The sequence below is a fragment of the Anoplophora glabripennis genome, unplaced genomic scaffold (assembly GCF_000390285.2).
Source record: "Anoplophora glabripennis isolate ALB-LARVAE unplaced genomic scaffold, Agla_2.0 scaffold530, whole genome shotgun sequence".
Taxonomy (NCBI): Eukaryota; Metazoa; Arthropoda; class Insecta; order Coleoptera; family Cerambycidae; genus Anoplophora; species Anoplophora glabripennis.
In genome coordinates, this window is record NW_019416648.1 from 239501 (window position 1) to 261089 (window position 21589).

The following is a 21589-nucleotide window of genomic DNA, read 5'->3' on the forward strand; positions in this document are numbered from 1 at the left end:
TTGTTAAATAAACCCAGTTCTGTTTCCAAAACGAATGAAAAGCAGGGTTTGAAGGTGGATTGTTTCCAGGTCTATATTGTTTATATTACAAGAATCGGCATATATAATGTTCTTAGAATGGATGAAAATTAATTTTTTGCTAATAAAATTGACTGGAAAAGTTTTCTTCCTTTAAGATGGACATCCTACTCACTGTAAATCTAGAGAAATATTGAAATTTGCTGCTAAAAATGAAATAATTCGCATATCTTTGCTCAATCCCATCTCGAATTATTTGCGAGTAACGTTTAAATCACTAAAAAAAACAGTTTTACGAAAGTTACAGAGTTTGGTTCAAACAACACTGTAACCATTGTGCTACATTTTTGAGAATTACTTAATCAAACTTAGGTAAAAATTGTTTCATTTGATAATGCAATAATTGGGTTTCAAGCTACCAATGTCATTCCATCAACGAGGAGAGCTATACCAGGTTATGCATTTCTGCGAAAATCTAACGGAATACTTCCACTTTCACTGTTTCCTAACATATCATCGTCTGTTCAAATATTTCCTATGAACATTCGCCAATACCCTATCATACATGTACACCTAAAGAGCATCTTCCTTCGAAACTATTGCAAGACATTTCTCCACTTTATAAAAAAACAATTGAAGTTCGCAAGCGTAAAATGAAGGAAGAAGAGCAACACGTGTCGTTAAATCCAGTAATGAAAACGAATATCTCATACAACAATACAGATACAGTTAAGACTGAGACCCGTTTGGATAACTGCAGTGGATGTGGAGAAAATTATTATGACAAAGAGTACTATATTTGTGCCTACTAAGTACACAAAACTTGTAATGACGACGAAAACGACGACATTTTTGCGGACAAAAGAAGAAATAAAACAAAAGAGGTTTCAAAATTAACTGTAGTCATCTGAATTCTCTTTATATGGGCGAGACTGCCAGACATACTAGGGAATTGGCCAGTGACATATAACAGAATAATAATATTTACATTATATTTTTGTTGTCAAAGACCTAATTTATTTTGTTAATAATAAAGAGAATTTATTAAAGTTATTGTTGAAGTTTAAATTAAGCTTTTTAGTTGGAAGCATTAGAAAAAAGTTAAGGCCATCACCCCTGGGTTTACTCTATATATAAGGAGATCCGGTTTATAATTGGCAAAATTAAATAAACAGTGCAATCAGTCAAGTTCAAATCTGCAAATATTTCAGCAACTTTTGTTTGATTTTTCAGATGTCCAAATCCCTGGTAATAGTCTGAATATTACTTTGGTCCATAGGGACTATATGGGTGAATATATGTGCATAGCTGATAATGGAGTACCTCCACAGGCCAATCAGACATTTATTTTGGAGGTATACTGTAAGTAATACGTAGTCATTTCAAGTTATTTAATTCAGTCAATAAATAAGAACAATGAGAGCACTTTAAATAAAGATTCAGACTGTCATTTGAATGTCAAATTATTCTTAATTGTATAAGCGCATACGCAAAAGTAATGCGTAATGGATAGGTAATATTTTTTTCGGAAAAAGGAACCAATTGGGCACATCTGTTTTTAATTATAATTATATTGTCTGTCTATATAAACTATTTTTCGTTTTTTTATATTATTTTCATTTATTTGTTTTATTAAAACTGTCTATTTTTGTAATGATTTCATAAATGAATACGACTTTACGCGCAACTTTTTAAATGGAAAATGGTTATTTTAATATATAATATATATTTAAATAAATATAGTAGAGAGTCTCTGTATTGTGACTAACACAACTAATAGTTTGAAGACAAAACTGTGGTTGGTGAATGATATTTATTGTCAAAGCATTAATTTTGTTAGTTTTTGTGTTTGTCTATGAAAAATACAATGCTATTTATTAATTTATTCTAGGAGTAACTTAGAAATAGATTTTAAAGAACAACATAATTTTTCTAAAGCTGACATGATATTAAAAAAAATGGCTATTCTTTTGAAGCAAAAATGGTGGGTGTGCCGTATTCTTTCGAGTACCTTGCCGGTAAACGAAATAACTATTTATTAAATTACTGAAAATCCGTATAAACGTTCTACCTTCTAAACTCGAACAATTAAAAAAAAATCTGAACAAAAAGGTACAATATATAGTTGAAAATTTGTTTGAGCATGTCTTTCCAGAACAAAATTAAAACAAATCAGTTTTCATTTAAAGTCTGTTAGAGTAACATTTTATTGAATTTCTAGTTTTCGATTACGCATTATATATTTTTGTTTTGTTTAGTTGAAATACTTACCTACCTTCGTTATTTGATAAAATATATAGTTGGTAAGAAGAAAATTCTTATAGAAAATCAACATATATTAGCCATTTAAGAGTTACTTGTTTTTTGTCACTAAAAATGTACAGAAAAAAATGCTAAAAAACGTATAACAGACTACAAACAAGTAATGTGACATAAAGTTCTTTAACTCCTTACTGAAAATAAGCTACATATACATATTTCACTATTCAATGTTGTTGTGGTCACAGCAAAGTTATGTAGTGGCACACCGTTTAATCTTCATGTAAGTTTTGAAACAGATACTGTGGAATGGTCTACAGAACTTGTGTCATACAATTCTTGATATCATAAGGATCATTAAAATACCATTCATTAGACATTTCCTTCGCTATCGTTACCAGAAGAAAGTCTTGAGGAATTAAGCTGAACAAATAGCTTATTTTGTTTTAAATCTGGTAATTATTTACTCCTACTAAAATCTTATAAATTATTATTATGTCATATAATTATTATATGATCAGGAAACGAATGCAATTTGATGGCATAAGCATAAGCCTACTCCTTACGATAGAAAATTTTAAGCATATTTAAAAAGAAACCTCCTTCATTTTGTTATATTTTTTATAGAGCCATTCTGATATCTCGGTTATTTTAAATCGAAATACTTTGGCATTTTAAATTTTTTGGCATTTTAATATGAAATTGTTACTTGCAAAGTGATTATTTTGGTACAACCAAATTTGATTTTGGTCATAGGCGTCTGGTTCTAAAAAAAATAATAGTGAACTCTTAAAAAATTTGTAATAGCGATTTTTTTATCTAAAAGTTTTTATATTCTAATTTTGCTCATCCCTAGAAGCCCCTCTGTATTTCAAAGAACTCAAGATATGAGCAACCACATATTTTGTTTCAAAGATAAGCTTTTTCTTTTACTTTTGTTTTATATGAAGTTACCAAATTCTCGAGAAATCTTTTTTAATCTTAAAAAAAAAGAAAATGAATAGAAAGGTTTAAAAATGCATAGAAAAAAGAAGTTGCTTAATTGAAATAGAGAAAATTATTTAGTTATTTAATGTTATATTTATTTGTTAGTTCCTTTGCCATGTACTTTTTGTTTTAAATATTTTCAATAAATGTGAAAGTCTTCGAGAATATTTCTTATCAAATAAATATAAAAATTGCTCCAGAATTGAATACCCTTATAAAAAAGTAGGTGAAGGTGAAGCTTATCCAACTTTAATAGTTTTTAAGTTAAAACCCTATTACGAACTCTTTTAAATACATTTCATTCAAGTTTGGTGGATACGGAATTCCATATAAAAAAAGTCGCTAATATATTTTTTAGGAAAACCCAGCTCATGTTTAATTTTACGACCGGATGCTTATGATAAAATCAAATTTAGTTATATGAGAACAATGGCTTTGCAGGTAAATATTTCGCATTAATATTTCAAAACGTTTCAATTTCAAATAAGGTAATATAAGTGTGGCTTCATGAAAAGTAAAACACAATGAATACAAAGAGAGTACTTAGAACGTTATTACAGCAAGATTCGTCAATGACGCAATTACGTTCAGAATGTTGAGATGTTAGATTCCTGTTTGACAAAAATACTTTGTATCGTTTTTAATGAAAAGCCTAGTGCTAATTTAACTTAAACCAGCCTCGTATGCGATTGTGTCGAGCAAACTGAAAAACAATTCTGATAATGGACAACACTGTCGCGGTTTAAAGAAACAGTATTTGCTATCTTTTCCTGGGGAGCGACAAGCAAAGTAAAACGTCGTTTTTTCAACAAAACTAATCGATCATTCTGCCTGGTTGCAGTCCCCCCGACCATCCGGATCGCAAATCAGATGGTCGGCGTCGTCAACGGATCAACGACGGTGCTGGAGTGCGACACGGAGGCGTTCCCCGATCCAGTTAGGTGAGTCGATTCGATAAGTTTTCCTGAGCAATTTTTTTAAGGAGAAACTGAAACGAACGTAAAATAAGTTATTATAGTATAATATCCAATGCTAATGTTTCATTGTATATAGGGTGTAACTTTGAAAGGGGGAAAGGCTACCTTTGACGTTTAGAAACACGTATCAATAGTTTCTTTTTTCAAATTACGTCGTGAAAACAAAAATTTTTATTTAATTTAAATATTTTTAAACCTTATTTTAATAATTTTCCTACCCCGCCACTAAGCAAACTAGTGTAATCTCAAACAACGGCGCTTGTTAGTCGCAGCGTATGTACTATTGACAATTGGGCTAAACATTGTTCTCAAATCTTATAATTTAAAGAAAATATTATTAAAAAGCAAATTTCACGTGACCCACGTGAGGTTCTGCTCTTTGGGATAATCCATCTGATATCCTCTTGTAGCTGAATCAAAAAAGAGAGGAACCTTTTTTTAAACAATTCCTAAACGCATCCTTCAAATACTGGCAGTGAAACACAGTTTTTGATCAACTACTCAATTAAAATTGATATTGGTATAATGTAATTCCCTCATAGTAACTACGTACCTATATACAAAAATTGATTTTTTTACAGATCTAGAATTTCTAATAAAAATATTGGATCATCTTAACTTTTCTCATAGAATGTGCTGTTCGCATTGCGTCCGTATAGTCCAGGAAATATAGAGCTGGACGCGACTTTTTGTTTCGGCAAGCTGAATTTATCACTATAAATGATAAATAATATTATGTTCAATAACATATTAGTTAGTTTCCACAGTCATAAAAATGGGGGGGGGGAAGATTGTTTACAGTGTACAGTTAATTATACTGGGTGTAACGTAAAGGTTGGGAATAAATTAATCGGTGGATTTTTTGGTTTCAAAAATAAATTTTTCTCATATGAAGTTATGCTCTACGGGTTTTATTTTCCAAGCTACAGGGCGCTAACAAGTTTCAAAAAATTTAGTTTTTCTCCAATAATTTTCGAACATTATAAGATAATGGAACGAAATTTTAACCTTGGCTTAATTTGATAATCCCCTAGTGACAGGAAAAAGATTGACATTGTAAGTTACTCAGTGGCGTGCGTACGGATTGTTCCGTAAGGTTTTTTGAAGAAAATTGTGGTACGCTGCTGGTAAAAACATTTTTTTAATATTTTTTATTTTAAACAAAATTATCCTCTTGCGTTTTATTCCTTATTTTTCTGTAAATAAAACTTGTGTAAATACCATTTTTTCTTCCAATGTTAGCAACATTGGAAAAGAAAATAACAAAAACATTATGAAGTATGCTTTGACTCAGCTACCGAACATGGACAAATAGGCATTGAAAAAAGACTTTTGCATTGAAAATGATATTAAAAAAAACTAAATTTTTTGAAAATTTTTAGCGCCCTGTAGCTTGGAAAAGAAAACCCGTAGAGCATAATATATGACAAATATTTATTTTTTTTTTTAAATAAAAAATCAACCGTTTAATTTATTCCCAACCTTTACGTTACACCCTGTATAATTTTTACTTAATTCACGTTTTTCGGTTATAACTTTTTTCCGTTCATTTCCACGAGAAAATAGTAAAGTACTTTTTTTTTGTCTTCAAAAGATCTACAAAACTAGCAGGAACAGAAGTAGTTTATTTATGACTTTTGAATTAAACATTTATAAACTGCGTTATTATTACCAGAACGTTTTGGTATCGCATCCTCTCATTCCTCATCACTGTCTAATAACTCACACGAAATCTGGAATCGTTACGTTGAATAGTTTACAAGTTATGGCCTTATAAACAACTTAACTAATTATTAGTCTGAACGATAACGAGAATCTTCCACAATCGCACTGATTTTTTTCAAGGTAGTTTTCATAATAATACGTTGAAATTTATATACATTTTTTTTAATTTCAAATTTGCAACCTGGAATTGACTATGAATATTATCGTCATTTTCTTCGGACTCGCTGTCAATCGCTTCCCCCACCCTTCTGCCGCGCCACGGCTCGCCGAAAATCAAGCGACCCACTGACTTTTGACAATATTTCTTATGCACTTAACATACTTCCACAAATAAAATATTTTTACCTGGGAAAGTACTCGGGTTGCCAGTTGTGACAGTATTCTTTTTTGCCGCTACCAACCTAATTTGTTTAACAATAGGCCGTTAAGTTTGACAGTCTGTAACTCCGTTGTTTTTCAACAAATCTTGACTATTTTCTTTTTAACTTAAAGCTCTTTTCATAAGCTTTCCGAATATGTAATAATATATAGGTAACTATATCACGCTCGTGCGTCGTATATTTCATTTTGCAACTAAGGCTAAAAAATAAAAAAAATCCAGGTTGCAAATTTGAAATTTAAAAAAATGATAGATTTCAACGTATTATTATGAAATCTATCATGATACAAATCAGTGCGATTGTGGAAGATCCTAGGGATCGTTAAGACTAATAATTAGTTAATTTATTTATAAGGCCATAACTTGTAAACTATTCAACTTACCGATTCCAGATTTCGTGTGAGTTATTAGACAGTGATAAGGAATGAGAGGATGCAATGCCAAAACGTTCTGGTAATAATAACGCAGTTTATAGTCATAAATAAACTTCTTCTGTTTATAACTTTTGATGTAATCAATAGTTTTTGTAGTTCGAGGGCTAGTTTTGTAGATTTTTTTAAGACGAAAAAAAGTCATTACTGTTTTCTCGTGGAAATGAACGGAAAAAAGTTATAAGCGAGAAAAGTGAATTTAAATATTATACAATTAACCACCCTGTAAACAATATTTCCCCCATTTTTATGATAATATTTAGCAACTATAAATTCAGCTTGCCGAAACAAAAAGTCGTGAAATGGTCATTTCCCAGCTTATTTTCCTGGTCTACGAAAATCATGACAATACAGCGTTATGAAAGGAACAACGGTGAAAATTACCATACTTAAAAGATTCACTCTATACCTTTATTGCTTTCACTCAAACCGATTTTTTTATTACAGTGTACAAAACGTGAAAAGTGAAATTTTGATATCTGTAATGGATTGCAAGTATAAACTTATTTTAGTTTTTTTCTGAAATACATTTAATACTTTCCAGAATTCAGATCTAAAATACAATTTGCATTTCTTATTGTTCTAAAATATAATTGTTACTTTCCAAAATACATATAACTAATATGAAATTTAAATTACGCTTTCTGAAATACCATTAACTAATCTGAAATACAATTGACGCATTCTGAAATATATTTGGAGAGAGTATAGTTAGTTTTTGTTCAAATGTTTAATTTTACATGTTCAACTGGTCCAAAATGCTCAGTCTTAAAAATATTAATCTTGTTTTTTTAAATCAGTTCTGAAAGTTTGCCATAACATCGCTGTTATGCTCTATATTTCTTCCTCGATTTAAAACATTATTATGGGCAATTTGAATGAAACGAGAATAACAAAGTGTTATCTAAATACTTACTCTAGTAAATCTTATATTTCTATACCCATAATTTTAATTTTTGGAATTTATTGAAGATATTTCGAAACTCTAAAAGAGTCTACTTTTCGAATAAAATTAATAAAACTTTATGCTTAAAAATACAATTGTAAATTAAATGTTTTACAGAATTTAAAAACATAGAAACCCTTTATTTAATTTTCAGTCTACATTAAAATAGTCGGTACTACTTGAAATTTTTCATTTCATCATTTTACAAGTTTCCTTCCTACCAAGCATTTCTATATTCGTCTGACTCTATTTTAATTGTTGACCATCAACATAATTATCATCACCATCACCACCATCATAATAGTTATTATTATCATCATGATCTTAATCAATATTTTCTTCGTCATCATCCCTTTTGATGTCATCATCAATCACAAACATGGTTATTTTCTCAGATATTGGGAGCGATCGGACGGTCGTCTTTTAGAAAACGGCGATAAATATCGAATAGACAATTTGCTGGAGAAGGATGGTTACAAGGCTCGGATGCAATTGAACATCACCAGAGTGAATGCGATGGACATGCGGTATTTATACTATTGCATTGCCAAAAACGAACTGCAGAAGACCAGAGGAGAATTCACTCTTTTCGGTAAGTTTTTAACTACTAGCAACAGATTATTCATGCTTTTTATAATATCTGCTTGTAGCCTACTTCAAATAATAAACAAGTGCACATTTAGTGAGAGTTAAATTGAAATGTATTTTATCTGAATTTCTATATATTCACAACCACGCTAGAAACAAGTTACGCCACTGGCTGTGATAGTTTACACCATTTTTGTTTTCAGAAATTGATCCTCGGATGCCCCCACCCCGTGGTGGCGGCGAGCAGGTGAAGGAGAAAATCTTCGGTGCTTTGCCGCCCATCAAGAAGTCTCCAGACGATCTGTGCCCACCCATCCGATGCCCCGACTGCGACAACAAATGCACCACCGGGGTATCACTGATCGATCTCATCAGTAAGTGGGACGTTCGGCAGTATAATGAGGATCAGACATATAGAGGCATTGGCGACAGGAATAAGGGTGAGTTACTCATTATATGTCATAAAAGTAATCATGGATGTACAAGGATAATGAGCATTCACCAAGGTAATTAGGAATAAAATAGAATACTTACCGTTTTAAGTATTGAAATATAAATATGAGCTGAACAAAATCAAAATGATTAAGATGAATATAAAAAATAAAATAATACAATTAAACTTGCATGATTTTTAGTAAAAAGTCTTATAATGTTTAAAAAATTCGACTATTCGATTGAGTCAAATATTTATTGTATAGGTTTTTTATTGCTTAGTAAAATCATATTTGTAACTTCAATTGTTTATGAGATATATGCAGTCAAAGACTGAATAATACCAAGAAAAGCTTCATTTTTCATAAACAAATTCATGTAACATACTATCTACAATAGCTACAAACTTGGTCGAAAGCTCAAAGATGAATTAATATTCTACAATGTTGTCTACAATATTCCACAACTGTATATTTAATAGTTTAAAAGTTATAGCCGTTTATAAATAGACAAATCGCATGGCCGCTCTAAAAAATTCTATAAAAAATAGAAAAAACATTTTTTGACAAAAAATTAGGTATGTATGATTGGTTTTGTTATTTTTTTTCTATCTAAAACAATAATAGCACTTTTGACGATTGACTAGATATAACAAATTGTATAGTAAATAAACAAATAAATTTTCAACAAAAAAAAAGACTAATCTTCTGGAAAATTGCAAATTATAAATTTAGACAAAGAAAAGAATTTTAATATTGTTTTTGTATTATTTAAATAACCATAAAATAAAAAAAAACGATTACAAACATTTAAAAATAAAAAAAAAATCATAAAGAATCAAATGCAAAAAACTGTTCTTTTGAAAAAATATGTGATTATAGCATTTGTTTATAAAAATTATTTAAGCAAATGTAATTACTAAAAAATTTTTAGTCAATTTTTTTTTTGTCACTTTCTAACATAAAAACAGTGCCAACAGTATTTCCCCTTAAAACATATTTTGACAACTTTTTATTAATGTTTAATTTTTTGTTAACTAAGAAAATTAATAACACTAATGAGTTATAACTATTAAAGATATCGCAATGTGATCTCATTAAGTATAGTTGTCAAAAGGTCTCCACGAAGCTGAATAATAATAGCAGCTTTTTTTTTAAACAATTATCCGAATTTGATTGCTAACGTGAACTCTAAAATTTTTGAATGAAAAATGTTTTTCTCAACGGAATATTTTTTATTCAAGTCTAAATAATACGATAATTTTTTAAAAATTTTTATTAATATTTAATATCATTCATTTTTTATGTCTTATATCGCTATTGCGGTGCAGTACGTGCATTGCTTTCGACGCTAAAAGCCCTATTTTCAGCAATAAATTGAAGTTATAAACAATGAAATAGAGATTCGGTAGGTGGGACATTTTTATAGGATCCTTTTTCAGATCGACGCTAACTAACACATATATTTTGAGTTATTTTCAAAAAACCGAACCCAGTTTTTTTAAATCTTTATTTGTTTATAACCTTTGTAATTGTTTATGTGCGAATACGATTTTTAAACACATTTTTGTACAAGTCATCCCGAATCGAATGAATCCTCAATTATCCTGTAACTCGAGTTATCAGTATTTTTTACGATTTTGAAGATGTTAAGTAGACTAGTTAGAACGAAACAGCTGTCGCATGTTGTGCGTGTTGAATTTTGCAATTAATTTCAAAATCAAAGTGCACCGGATTCTAACTTTATTAAGTTTTAAATATGTAGATACCACTATTCTTTGAAAAGCAATAAGTCACTTTTAAAATAATTGAATACGAGTTTTTAATATTATATTCAATTAATTATTCAGTTCGTAGTACGTTTGTAGTACCACATATCTAACCCATATGCGACACTCCTTTGATAAGGCACAGATGCCGTCGTTGACCTTGTCCATTTAAACTGGATGCTAAACGTTGCCAGATTGGACAATAAAAATTGATATCTGAAAAAAGTGTTACCAATTCGAAATATTGAATGAACATGAACATAAAATGCTTACACCTACATTTATCACAATTTTCACTTAATTGATAAAGTGTCTGTCTAACCGGGATGATAAATTAGATAACTAATATATTAAAATAAAATTGCTAAGTGTTCGCATCATTAATTTTTTGTTGAAATAAAATACCTAATAACAAATTATACACATGTTTAATTTTACATTTTTTATATTAGGAGTTTTACTAACATTTTTATTAATAGATTTTATGTGGTAGTAAATTCGCAGAATTACAAGTTACTTTATTAAATAGTCCAAAGAAAAATTTGGACAGGGATGTTGAACTGGAGGTACATCTTTACAAAAATTACAAATGGTGTTTTCTGGGTAGTTACAAATACAATTAGCAATCAAATTTGTTATCTAACTGAATAATGAATATAGAAAATATGTCAATTTAACTTCCAAAAGGTATTACACTAGTTATGTAAATTTGAAATCGTTTTATCCATGCATTATTAATTCTGGGTGTCCACATTTTTCTATCGACATCTAAAAGAACAATTTATATTATAAAAATTTAATATTTAAACAATTTTTATAAGCAATTTAAGATTACCTATATAAAAAGTAATAATCATACAATTGTTCTTCTTTAGGAAACCGAAAAAATGTATATTTTTATTTTCTTTCTTGCATTTCCGATACTGATTTAGACATTATTTGTAACTGCAAAAAATTGTTAATAAAAACGCCAAAGTTTTAAAAATAAATAACTATAAATCCACTGTAAACCACTTTTTAAAACACTTCAATACAGCTAACGGCAACAATGTTTACAAAATGCCCAAAATGGCTATTATATGATTTATACATAACGTCACTAACATAAACCACACGGAGATAAAACATGTAGGTATGGAAGTATTCGGGCTTCATCGGTAATGTATTTAATTCGCACATAAAAACCGTTCATACGTAGCATCATTTTATGGGCAAAATAATCAAACACTCTATTTTACTCTACAAAATTTATATATCCTTAAAGTTTTGTATTTCATATTTATTCTGTTTAATGCCGAAATAATAGTAAATCTGAAAATATCATCTTACGTTGTCATACAGCTGTTCTGTTGGGAAATACGCATGCGTTCAGTCCCTTTAACTTGGATGTATCTCCATTCGTGTTGCACAAAGTAGCTCTATCTCTCTAAGTGTTGCATATGGGTTAGATATGTGGTAGTACTACAAACCAAATAATTAATACTAAAAACTCATATTATTCAATTATAAAATAGTGAAAATGTTAACAATATTAAAGTTAAGTTAGCGACCGAACAGTACCTACGGTAAGTCAAGATTCACTCTCGATGTACGTCAGCGGTCAGGAGCGGTCCGAAAAGGGGTTGAAATAATGATTTGAAAATGCTTTTTTTTTAATCGGGTATTCGTATTTTACTAATTTTTTCCTATCTTCCCTTAAAATTAATGACATTATGACTAAATCACCCTGTATAGTAAATATAATCAAATGAATCAAAAATACACAAAATATACAAAATTTTCAATACCAAAAATCTAGGTGTACATTGAATTACACTACACTAATACCTAGTAAACGACCAGTAATAAATAAATTATCCAAAATAAAAACTGAAAATTATATGTATAACATAATTAATATTAAAACACATCCCGATAGATTGTAATTGTTAAATAATACATTTAAAGAAACATTCTGTATTTTTGTTTTCCTGTTATCATCCTTGAAAAAGACTAATCGCAAAAATAATAGCTGCTGTGAAGATCTTTTTATTTCCACATTTTACTTGGAATTGTCTCATCAGTCAGCTTCTATTCTGATATACATAAAAAATATTAACAGAAAAAAACTTAAAACTTTTAGAAAAATGAGAATGAAAAGTAAACTCTTACAAAGTGTTCGATAGTGAAGAAAGGGAAATTTCCCACTGAAAATAAATCGTCAGATTAAAGAAACCAACTGGAATGCAATGAAGTAACTTACATTAACAATGACGTTTTCCTCTTTTGTGGTAACATTTACCTACTGTTATTACAAGATCCTATAACTTAATTATTGATTCCTAAAGAATATTTAATTACCAATTTCGTCGCTTGAGAATTAATACTTTCCGTTCGTCGATAAATTACAATTTGATTTTCTTGTATAAAGAATAACTATTAATTTTTCGGAATAAGTAGGTTTCTGAATGAGATACATTTTCTAATTAAATTTTAATTAAATTCTGTAATTAATTTCCAAATTCAATTAGCATTAAAATAATTATTGCGAAATAAATTTGTAATATAGCAGCGCATAAATTCTTAAAAGTAAAGAAGTTAGAAAAATATATCATTCCTCGACTGAATATTCAGAACCTGACGCTACCAAAAGAGCTGAAATTCCCCATAATTTCTTTATTCGTCAACTGTGAGGTGTTTTAATTCGCCGAGGATTTCCTTCTACCCATTTCAATAAGCAATTCCGAGATCGTGACCGGACTACTAACCAGTTACAAACGACCATTCTAGGTAACTAAAGAAGGGATTTTTTGTCGTTTTAATTACTTTTTAGTGTGCTGGAGCCGTTGAATTATTATTATTAGTTTAGCAGGCAGTCGTTTAGACGAAGGGAAAACTTCTGCTTTGTTTTTCTCAAGGAACGCTCTTCCATATTATTTTCAGTGATTTTTCGGATACTAAATGTGAATGAATATCGACCGTGCCATAATATGATAATATGTTATCATACTCCAGTCGAATTAGATCATAAAACCTGAAAACTTGAAAAAATTATTAATAGACATTCTATTGCACTTTGTGACGGGAAAGGGTATGTAGAATGATGATAACATCAAAAAAGTAACTAGAAAGAAGTGACGCTAAGTTGGCAAATTGCAAATAAATATCAAATTTATGTTTTTTCGCTTTTTTTACTGCCCACGAAAATCTAGACAACCTATCGGAATATTTTTTATTTTATGTTGTAGCCAATTAAATTACCTACAATTTAAGGTATTTAGAGTCATTTTTCATTAACTTGTTAACTGTAAAATAATGCTTGAATACGGATATATCAGTTTCCGAAAATTGCGATATTCTTGAACCAAATTTGAGCCGTTCAAGTAAAAAATCTCGCGTACGACGAGAGCGACGTTCACGCTTATACGCGGGCCTGGCGCTCCTGTGTGTAGGCGTGTGCAGGCCGTTCATTAACTTTTACTGCTGCTAGTGCGTTTATTACATGAACAATCAATGTAAAACTTTCTGAAAATAAAAGTTTAACTCTTTCTTTAATTGTTTCTAAAATGCCGGTTCGGTACATCCAATAGTTAATTAACAATTAATGTTACATAAAAAAGCTGTCTTGGACACAAAGAGGCGTACATGATTTCCCTTTTTTTAATTGCTGTAAAAATAAGTTCTATTTAATGCAAAAAGAGCGAATTCCCCAGCGACTTTTGCTTGATCCTGGGACAATTTGTTTATAACGCCGTTTTGAAATCAATCCCAAAATTAATCGTTAGGTACATGTAGATGTGTTGTCTAAAGAAACCCGAATCATTTTGGATAATTCTGACCTTTTGTGCTTTCCAGTATCTATCTATTTGTCTAGTAGATTTGTTATTGTACAAAATTAAAAAATCTGCTAGCCGATGTGTCTTTGATTTCCTCGTATTAAGAAGTGTTTACCAAAGAGAGAATTTCAGATGTGCAAAATCCTTACGTTTGTTCAGAATGTTAAAGATGTACCTGCTAATCCTGATATCTCCCTAAATCTTATCTTCTCTACAACAGCATTTCATTTGCCTTCTTCCGCAAGACAACAGCGTCCAAGTTTCGTTCACTTGAATTTTCTTTAGTCTTGAGTTCCAGTATGTTCGTTATGAACCTCAAAGTCTGTTTTACGGTACCGCAAGGAATACCAAATGCTGATAGTCTCACTGCTTTGTTGTTTTCCAGTTCAATTAGCAATTCCAAACAAATTTATATCACACATTTTTTTTTTAATCTAAGGCCTTTATTCTAGTATCTATTCTACTATACGTTGATATACTTACATGTGTAGTCCCAATAATAATTTTTCTATCAAACGCGAGCTTATAACATAACGAAAATTTAAGCTTGAATGATTCAGAAAAGACTCTAAGGTTATAACTTGTTTACCACCTGGGCCTCAATCTCATCACTTTAGCACCTGTTATGCTGTCTATTTTGGAGACATCCGTAAACCATTCTAGGTTTCATGTTTCCTGTGTATATCGATACCCATTCTGCCTGATTTGTTATTCGATTGTTGAAAGGTTTAGAGAAGTTTATAATCATTCTATCTGATCTTTACTATACGTTACTATAAAAAACTTATCGACGTGTATGTACATTTAGTCACCAGGTTTTATCTAGGTACTGACTCACGCTTAAAGCTCACTTCGTTTGGTCTACTATTTTTTTTTCGGATACACATTCCAGTTAAACCCAGTCGTCTTGCTGGGTTTTCCATCTATTGGGAGTTGTTGGTGATACTATTATTGTCTTTTCCGGATTGACCAACAGTATTTTCTTACTACACCATTCATTTGCTACATCTAGCTCTCTTTAAATGAGTTCTTACACAACGTTGTTCTGGTTTTCCCCTACTAGAAGAAGTAAATAGTCTAACCCTGGTAATAAAACCGTTGCGGACAGCTACGACTTTCCATGCACTGTGTTGATTTACCAACTTAACCCTAACTATGCCTATACCAGGTGAAAATAAATTAATTTATTCAGCAGGAAACAAACACAAATACAATAATATGATCTTCTGACTGTTTTCGCGGTTTGGGATTGACAAATAACGTAATTGTAAAAGTGGAACTTTTGGTACATGTTCTTAATCTCAGAATCTGCGACACATCTAACGCTGTTAAATGAAGTTCCTCGCAAATATTGTAAACAGCTAATTATTTTTATCAACTCATGAATATCTGTCTCAAAAACAGCGGAAACATTATGAAAAATCTCCATATAATTTTACAAGAAATTTTATGTAGATTTCTGTTAGGGGCCATCCATTAATTACGTCACACGAATTTTAGGACTTTTGAACCCCTCCCCCCGTCCTTGTCACAGGTTGTCATATTTTTATAATCCCCCCCCATCCTGATGTGACGTCACACATTTTTTAAATTTAGGCATGTATTTAAACATAATCGAGAGAAAACAGCTATTTTCATTTTTTACATTTTTTATTACTTAAATAATCTAATAAAATCAACATAAAGTCCAATATTTCAGATAGCGAGAATGCTAAATTCTTAATAAATATAGATCAAGTTCGTAGATTTTTATAGTTTTTTATTCACATCTAAATTTCGCGTTTTAGTATTTTAAATTTTAACATGTGACGTCACAAAACTTTTGACCCCCTGCCCCTTGTCACACATTGTCACATTTCGGTGATACCCTCCTTCCTCATTTACGTGTGACGTAATTTATGGATGACCCCTTATGTAAAAGACATAAATGATGTATTTTCAAGTAAAAACTTCTATATACAGGGTGTTAAAAAGAGGTAATAGTATGAACCAAAATAAGCAGAAATGTCTTAATAAACATGGGTCCGCAAAGTAACGGTTGCGGAGATATGGACCACTATTTGTTTTTCAAACATTTTATTTTATTAGGAATAAACCGACAAAGGAAGCTTTTAACAAACAGAAAACAAAGTTACAGAAGATGTTCAAAGTGACCTCCGTCCATTTCCAAGCAGGCACGACATCTTCGTCTCAACGATATTCGAATTCTTTCGAAAACACCCTCCTTGGTTTGGATTTCTTGACACTTTTGATTAATCCGTAGCTGCAGCTCTTCCAGGCTATTTACAGGAGTACCATACACTAATGTCTTCAAATATCCCCAAACAAAGAAATCTACAGGGTTCAGATCAGGCGATCTTGGAGGCCATAAAACAGGTCCGGCCCTTCCTACCCATCTATGTGGAAAAGTTTGGTGTAAATGCTCTCTAACGGCCATGGAAAAATGAGCTGGAGCACCATCATGCTGGAACCACATTTGTTGCCTCTGATTCAAAGGAATGTCTTCCAAAAACTCATACAGTGTGTTCTGCAGAAAGTTGAGGTAAGCAGCGCCTGTTAATCGGTTTGGTAATACAACAGGACCTAGAAACCTGTCACCTACAATACCCATCCAAATGTTTAATGAAAAACGTGCCTGATGTCCAGATTCTATTAGAGTATGAGGATTTTCGTCGGCCCAAATATGCGTATTGTGAAAATTAAACACTCCATTTCTTGTGAACCCGGCCTCATCAGTAAAAAGAATGTTTGCAAGAAAACGAGGGTCTTCAGCATCATGACGTAGAAACCAGCGGCAAAAAACCAAACGTGCTTGATGATCATTTATTGGATTTAAGGCCTGTACTCGTTGCACATGGTATGGATAAAGCAGTTGCTCGTGAAGGATTCTCCAAACAAGAGGACCACTAATTCCTACCTCGGCTGATATTTTCCGCACACTCGTACCTGGATTCTGCTCTACCAGTGCTAGAATTTCTTCTTCTGCTCTAGGACCTTGGTCTTCCGGATAAATGGCATTGTTTGCTTAAGGAACCGGTATCACGCAATCTTTGGTGAATTCTTCCAAACATGCGTTGTGAAGGAATCTGGCGATTTGGATAAGCGTCAACATAAAGACGTCGCTTCGGTGGCGTTCCCATTAGCACGACCATATATGAAATGCATGTCTGTTAATTCTGCGTTAGAGTAACCAGCCATAGCGAAAGAAAACTTGTGCACTGAGAACAACTGTCAAATACGTACTGTTTATTTCACTAAACATCAACCAACTATTATAAGAAAATACACAACGTTTTTGCAAAATAAAAAAAGTGGCTAAAAAACATAAAACATTCAATATCTCTGCAACCGTTACTTTGCGGACCCATGTTTATTGAGACTTCTGCTTATTTTGGTTCATACTATTACCTCCTTAAATATTTTACAGTCTTTTTTTAACACCCTGTATGTTGTCTGTTTGTATATTGATATTTCCTCACTTTAATTAAAAGATAATCTTCAAGAAAGACAGTATAGACTGTTAATGTTAATTATCTTTAAGAATGTGTCCTCTACGCCGTTGGAAAACCGGTGTACCTCCGGTACACAGACTACACTTATGGTTCTTGGATGCGGGACCCTGCTAGCGCGCCTAATGAGAAGGAACACGAGAAGTTTTGGGTTACCTATGAGAACCAATCCAACGTACTCTTCGAATACGACAATAAGACAATGTTTAGGAGTGACACGTCTAACAAGTAAGTAGAAATGTTTTATTTGGCAATAGCTAATATTCGAAATTGGATGTCGAACGTCGAAATTCAACATAAAATCTCTGGAAATTAGTTCAGTTTCATAGTCGTTTAGTCCGTTACTGTCTGATTGAGAAAAACATATATATATATACCGTGTGTAATAGCGCACTGCTATACTGAAGCTGATTCCTTCATCAGACAAAAAAATATATAAGAGTAACATTTTTCCCAAAATAATTCCGAAATATTTTATAATCTTTCAAAGACTGAATGAGGACAGTTTTTGATGAATTACTCAAGAACCTTTGAAAATTTACACTTCAAATTTGATACAGTGTTAAAATAAGAACAAAATTTCCTTGGTGTCAGAATTAGGAGGGTTCTGAGGTTCTGAACTCTAAAAAGACAAATTATTTGGTTAAAGAAAATATATTTTCAGATATGGATGGAAGTTTTAAATATATTTTGCTATAATAATGATTTTACTTATATTTTTCAAGAGTCAGGGGAACTATCTACAGAAATTTGGAATCTGTTCGTCTAACTAGTTTCCACCAAATAAATGTAAACTTACATTTTCGTCCATGTTTTGCTACTCCAGAACATTTCTTGCTAAAAACGCTTCTAAAATTGCAATAGCTTTTGGATTTTTAACTATAAAAACCGCATTCTGCAAACGAAATTCAAGAGATGCAACAGTTTTACTTGAAAATCATCTTTAAATTTCTGAAAATATATTTCTATCTTCAGATAACTTTTGGGAGCCCTTTTCAATTTCCACGCCGAATAAAACTGGAGGTCTATGTCCTCTACTCTTTCAAGAGTTGAAAGACTTTTGTTCTTTTAGCAATTATTTTAGGTAAAACTGCTACACTTACTCCTTTGTTTGCTTTGACGAAAGGAATATAATATATAAGTCCTTAAAGTTTGTCGCAACGTCGCTACTACACCCTGTACATGATGTACGTCATGAATAAACTATGTTTCTGTAAAAGATCTGTTGATCCAACTGTCGTTTTATTCGGTCTAGTTTCTTCAGGTTTTTCTGAAGTATTTAATTTTATCTTTTTGCACATGATACTACTTAATATTCACTAAATACTAATTGAAATTTTATCTCTTCAAATAAACTTTTTTGATTTCATTGGTTTATAAAATATACTTCGAAATGTTTAATACCCATTCGCATAAACAAAATATTTTCTTTATAACAATATTTCGCAGATCACTCTGAAATTTTTAATCTATCTCATAATAAAATAAAATTTGTTTCTGAGAAATAAATGTATATTTCCATTTACTTCAAATTTAAATGTTTTATTTCTATTTATACCTTTAGAAATTATCATTTGGATCATCCTTTCGGGGGCAACAGTCACGTGATATACAAGGGAGCCTTTTTCTATAATGTCAAGGATACCAGCAGAATAATAAAGTTTCACTTGAAAAATTTGAGCATGGTGTCGCTGGACTTACCCACCAACAACACTAAATTGTCTAGACTATACTCTGGGCAGTATAATTATATGGACTTCAGTGTGGATGACAATGGATTATGGGTTATTTTTGCTGTTCCTAATTCAAACAATACAGCTGTGATGAAGGTACGTATGTAATGTTTAGCATTCGCCTGAAGGTTTCAAACATAGCACTGTTATTATAGCTGCATAGAATACTGAAATGTGAGAACTATAAGAGTATAGTATTTTTCAGTAATAAAACAATCGAAAATGTGAAAAGTGAAATCCAAAATTTTTGTGCAAAATTATATTGGCATGTCACACAAGCAGTACATTTACTTCGATCGTACATTCTCTCTTCTCTCCGTGACCTATTGATGTGACGTAAATAAAATAATAGGTACATTCGTCATCATGACAATGAACTGATAAGAAAAATTGAAAAAGGCCGAGGGGCAGAAAAATATTCTAAAAACTTTTGTTAAAACAATTTTTAAAGATAAACAAGTATGTAGTTTAGAAAACAGCGATACTCCAGATTTTTTATTCACTATATGTACACAGCATTCAAAATTTACATGTGTAGATATCAAAAAGATAGTCCCGCATGCCAAATTTAACGTTTAAGTTTAACGCTACCATTCTCTGAATTCTTAAATAGTCAGAAACGGGTTGGATGTTATTTGTTTTGATTTAAAAATGTCATTTGACTAAATTGATCACTTATTTTTCTTCTTCCTCTTCTTCATATGGTTAAGTTTAAACCTACTCAGCAAGTAGCTTTATCCTTTTAACAAAGTCCAAAAGTTTCTTTGCCCACATTTCTCTCAGCTCCTTAGGTTCCAAAAAGGGTTTACCCAGAAGTGTCATTCTACAACTGTCTACAAGCTTTATCTTATATAGATGCTATAGATGCTTCCTAAAGAGGCAGTGTCCAGTTCTAAGTCGTCACTTTCCTGAGCCAAGTTTTATTTAAGCTCAGCAACTCATTTGTTTTTTCCTGCAAAGGATATTTCATAAGTTCCTTCGCATGGTCTCGAGGCCCAGTATTTTCTATATTCTAACTCAGTTAATTTGCCCAGAGCCCGCTGACCACACTAGGAAATAGTTCAATCAGTACTCGTAAACACTCCCACACAAGTTTTAACTTATCTTGTGTGTGTGTGTCTGAATTGCTGCTTGACTTTCACAGAATATGTATGATGCAGTTGTTTATAACCTTTATGTACCTACATTCTGTATTATACATGCCATTATCGATAAAATTTCTGCTTAAAATTCAGTACGAAACCTACTCAGACTATAGCTTATAGTCCTTATATCCCTTCACCCGCCCTCCTTGTCATTTTGGAGCCATCTTTAAACCATACCAGGCTCCATCTTTGCAGGGTTTAACATTTTTCTTCCCATTTGCTCTGATCCTGTATTTGAGTTTCGAATGGCTTATGGAAGTGAATATTTGGAACTACCTTGTCGGATATCTTCCCCAGAATTGGTTCTGACGTAGATATTTCCATATTTTTGGAATAAGGACTCCAGTTCTTATTATTCCTGAGTCGGTATGGTGCTAACCACGCTTCTCCTTTCACCGCTCTATGAATCGGTGGCAGATTTAGCATGACTTCTAACGCAGCTGTCGGGGTCGATGACATAGCCTCCGTCATACCCAAGCAGGCCAATCTCTGGATTTTATTCAGTTTTCCCTCGCTGAGTTTTTTTGTGTTTTTTGTCACCATACAAAATCCTAGGTCTTGCTATCGAAGTATAGATCCAGTGTGACATCTTCAGCTTCAGTCCGCAGGTTCTACCGATTAGGCGACGATATATATACAATCAGGCCGAGTATGTATCACATTTTACGCTAAAACGTTATGTTAGAAATAACGTTTGTAAATGTTATTTGCGCTCTACGTTGATTTGTTTCATGTTTCATAACCTAAAAGAATTCTTTTAGTTGTATGTGTTTTTGTATATTGAGTCGGGTATTTATAATAATTCTGCATTATTATTATTAAATAATATGTCGGTGAAGTACATTCTCAAAGTTTGCCCCTAAAAACAGTTTTTTGT

At 31.6% G+C, this 21589-nt stretch overlaps 1 protein-coding gene across 1 annotated transcript in view; it reads left to right on the top strand.

Annotated features, from left to right (window-relative positions):
- Positions 1 to 21589, top strand: part of LOC108911691 — a 90479-nt gene that overhangs the window by 53010 nt on the left and 15880 nt on the right. The window contains exons 9-14 of the mRNA XM_018716682.1: positions 1252 to 1380; positions 4106 to 4205; positions 8118 to 8314; positions 8514 to 8750; positions 17867 to 18062; positions 19399 to 19663. Of these exons, the coding sequence (XP_018572198.1) occupies positions 1252 to 1380; positions 4106 to 4205; positions 8118 to 8314; positions 8514 to 8750; positions 17867 to 18062; positions 19399 to 19663 (1124 nt within the window). The remainder of the gene's footprint in view (positions 1 to 1251; positions 1381 to 4105; positions 4206 to 8117; positions 8315 to 8513; positions 8751 to 17866; positions 18063 to 19398; positions 19664 to 21589) is intronic.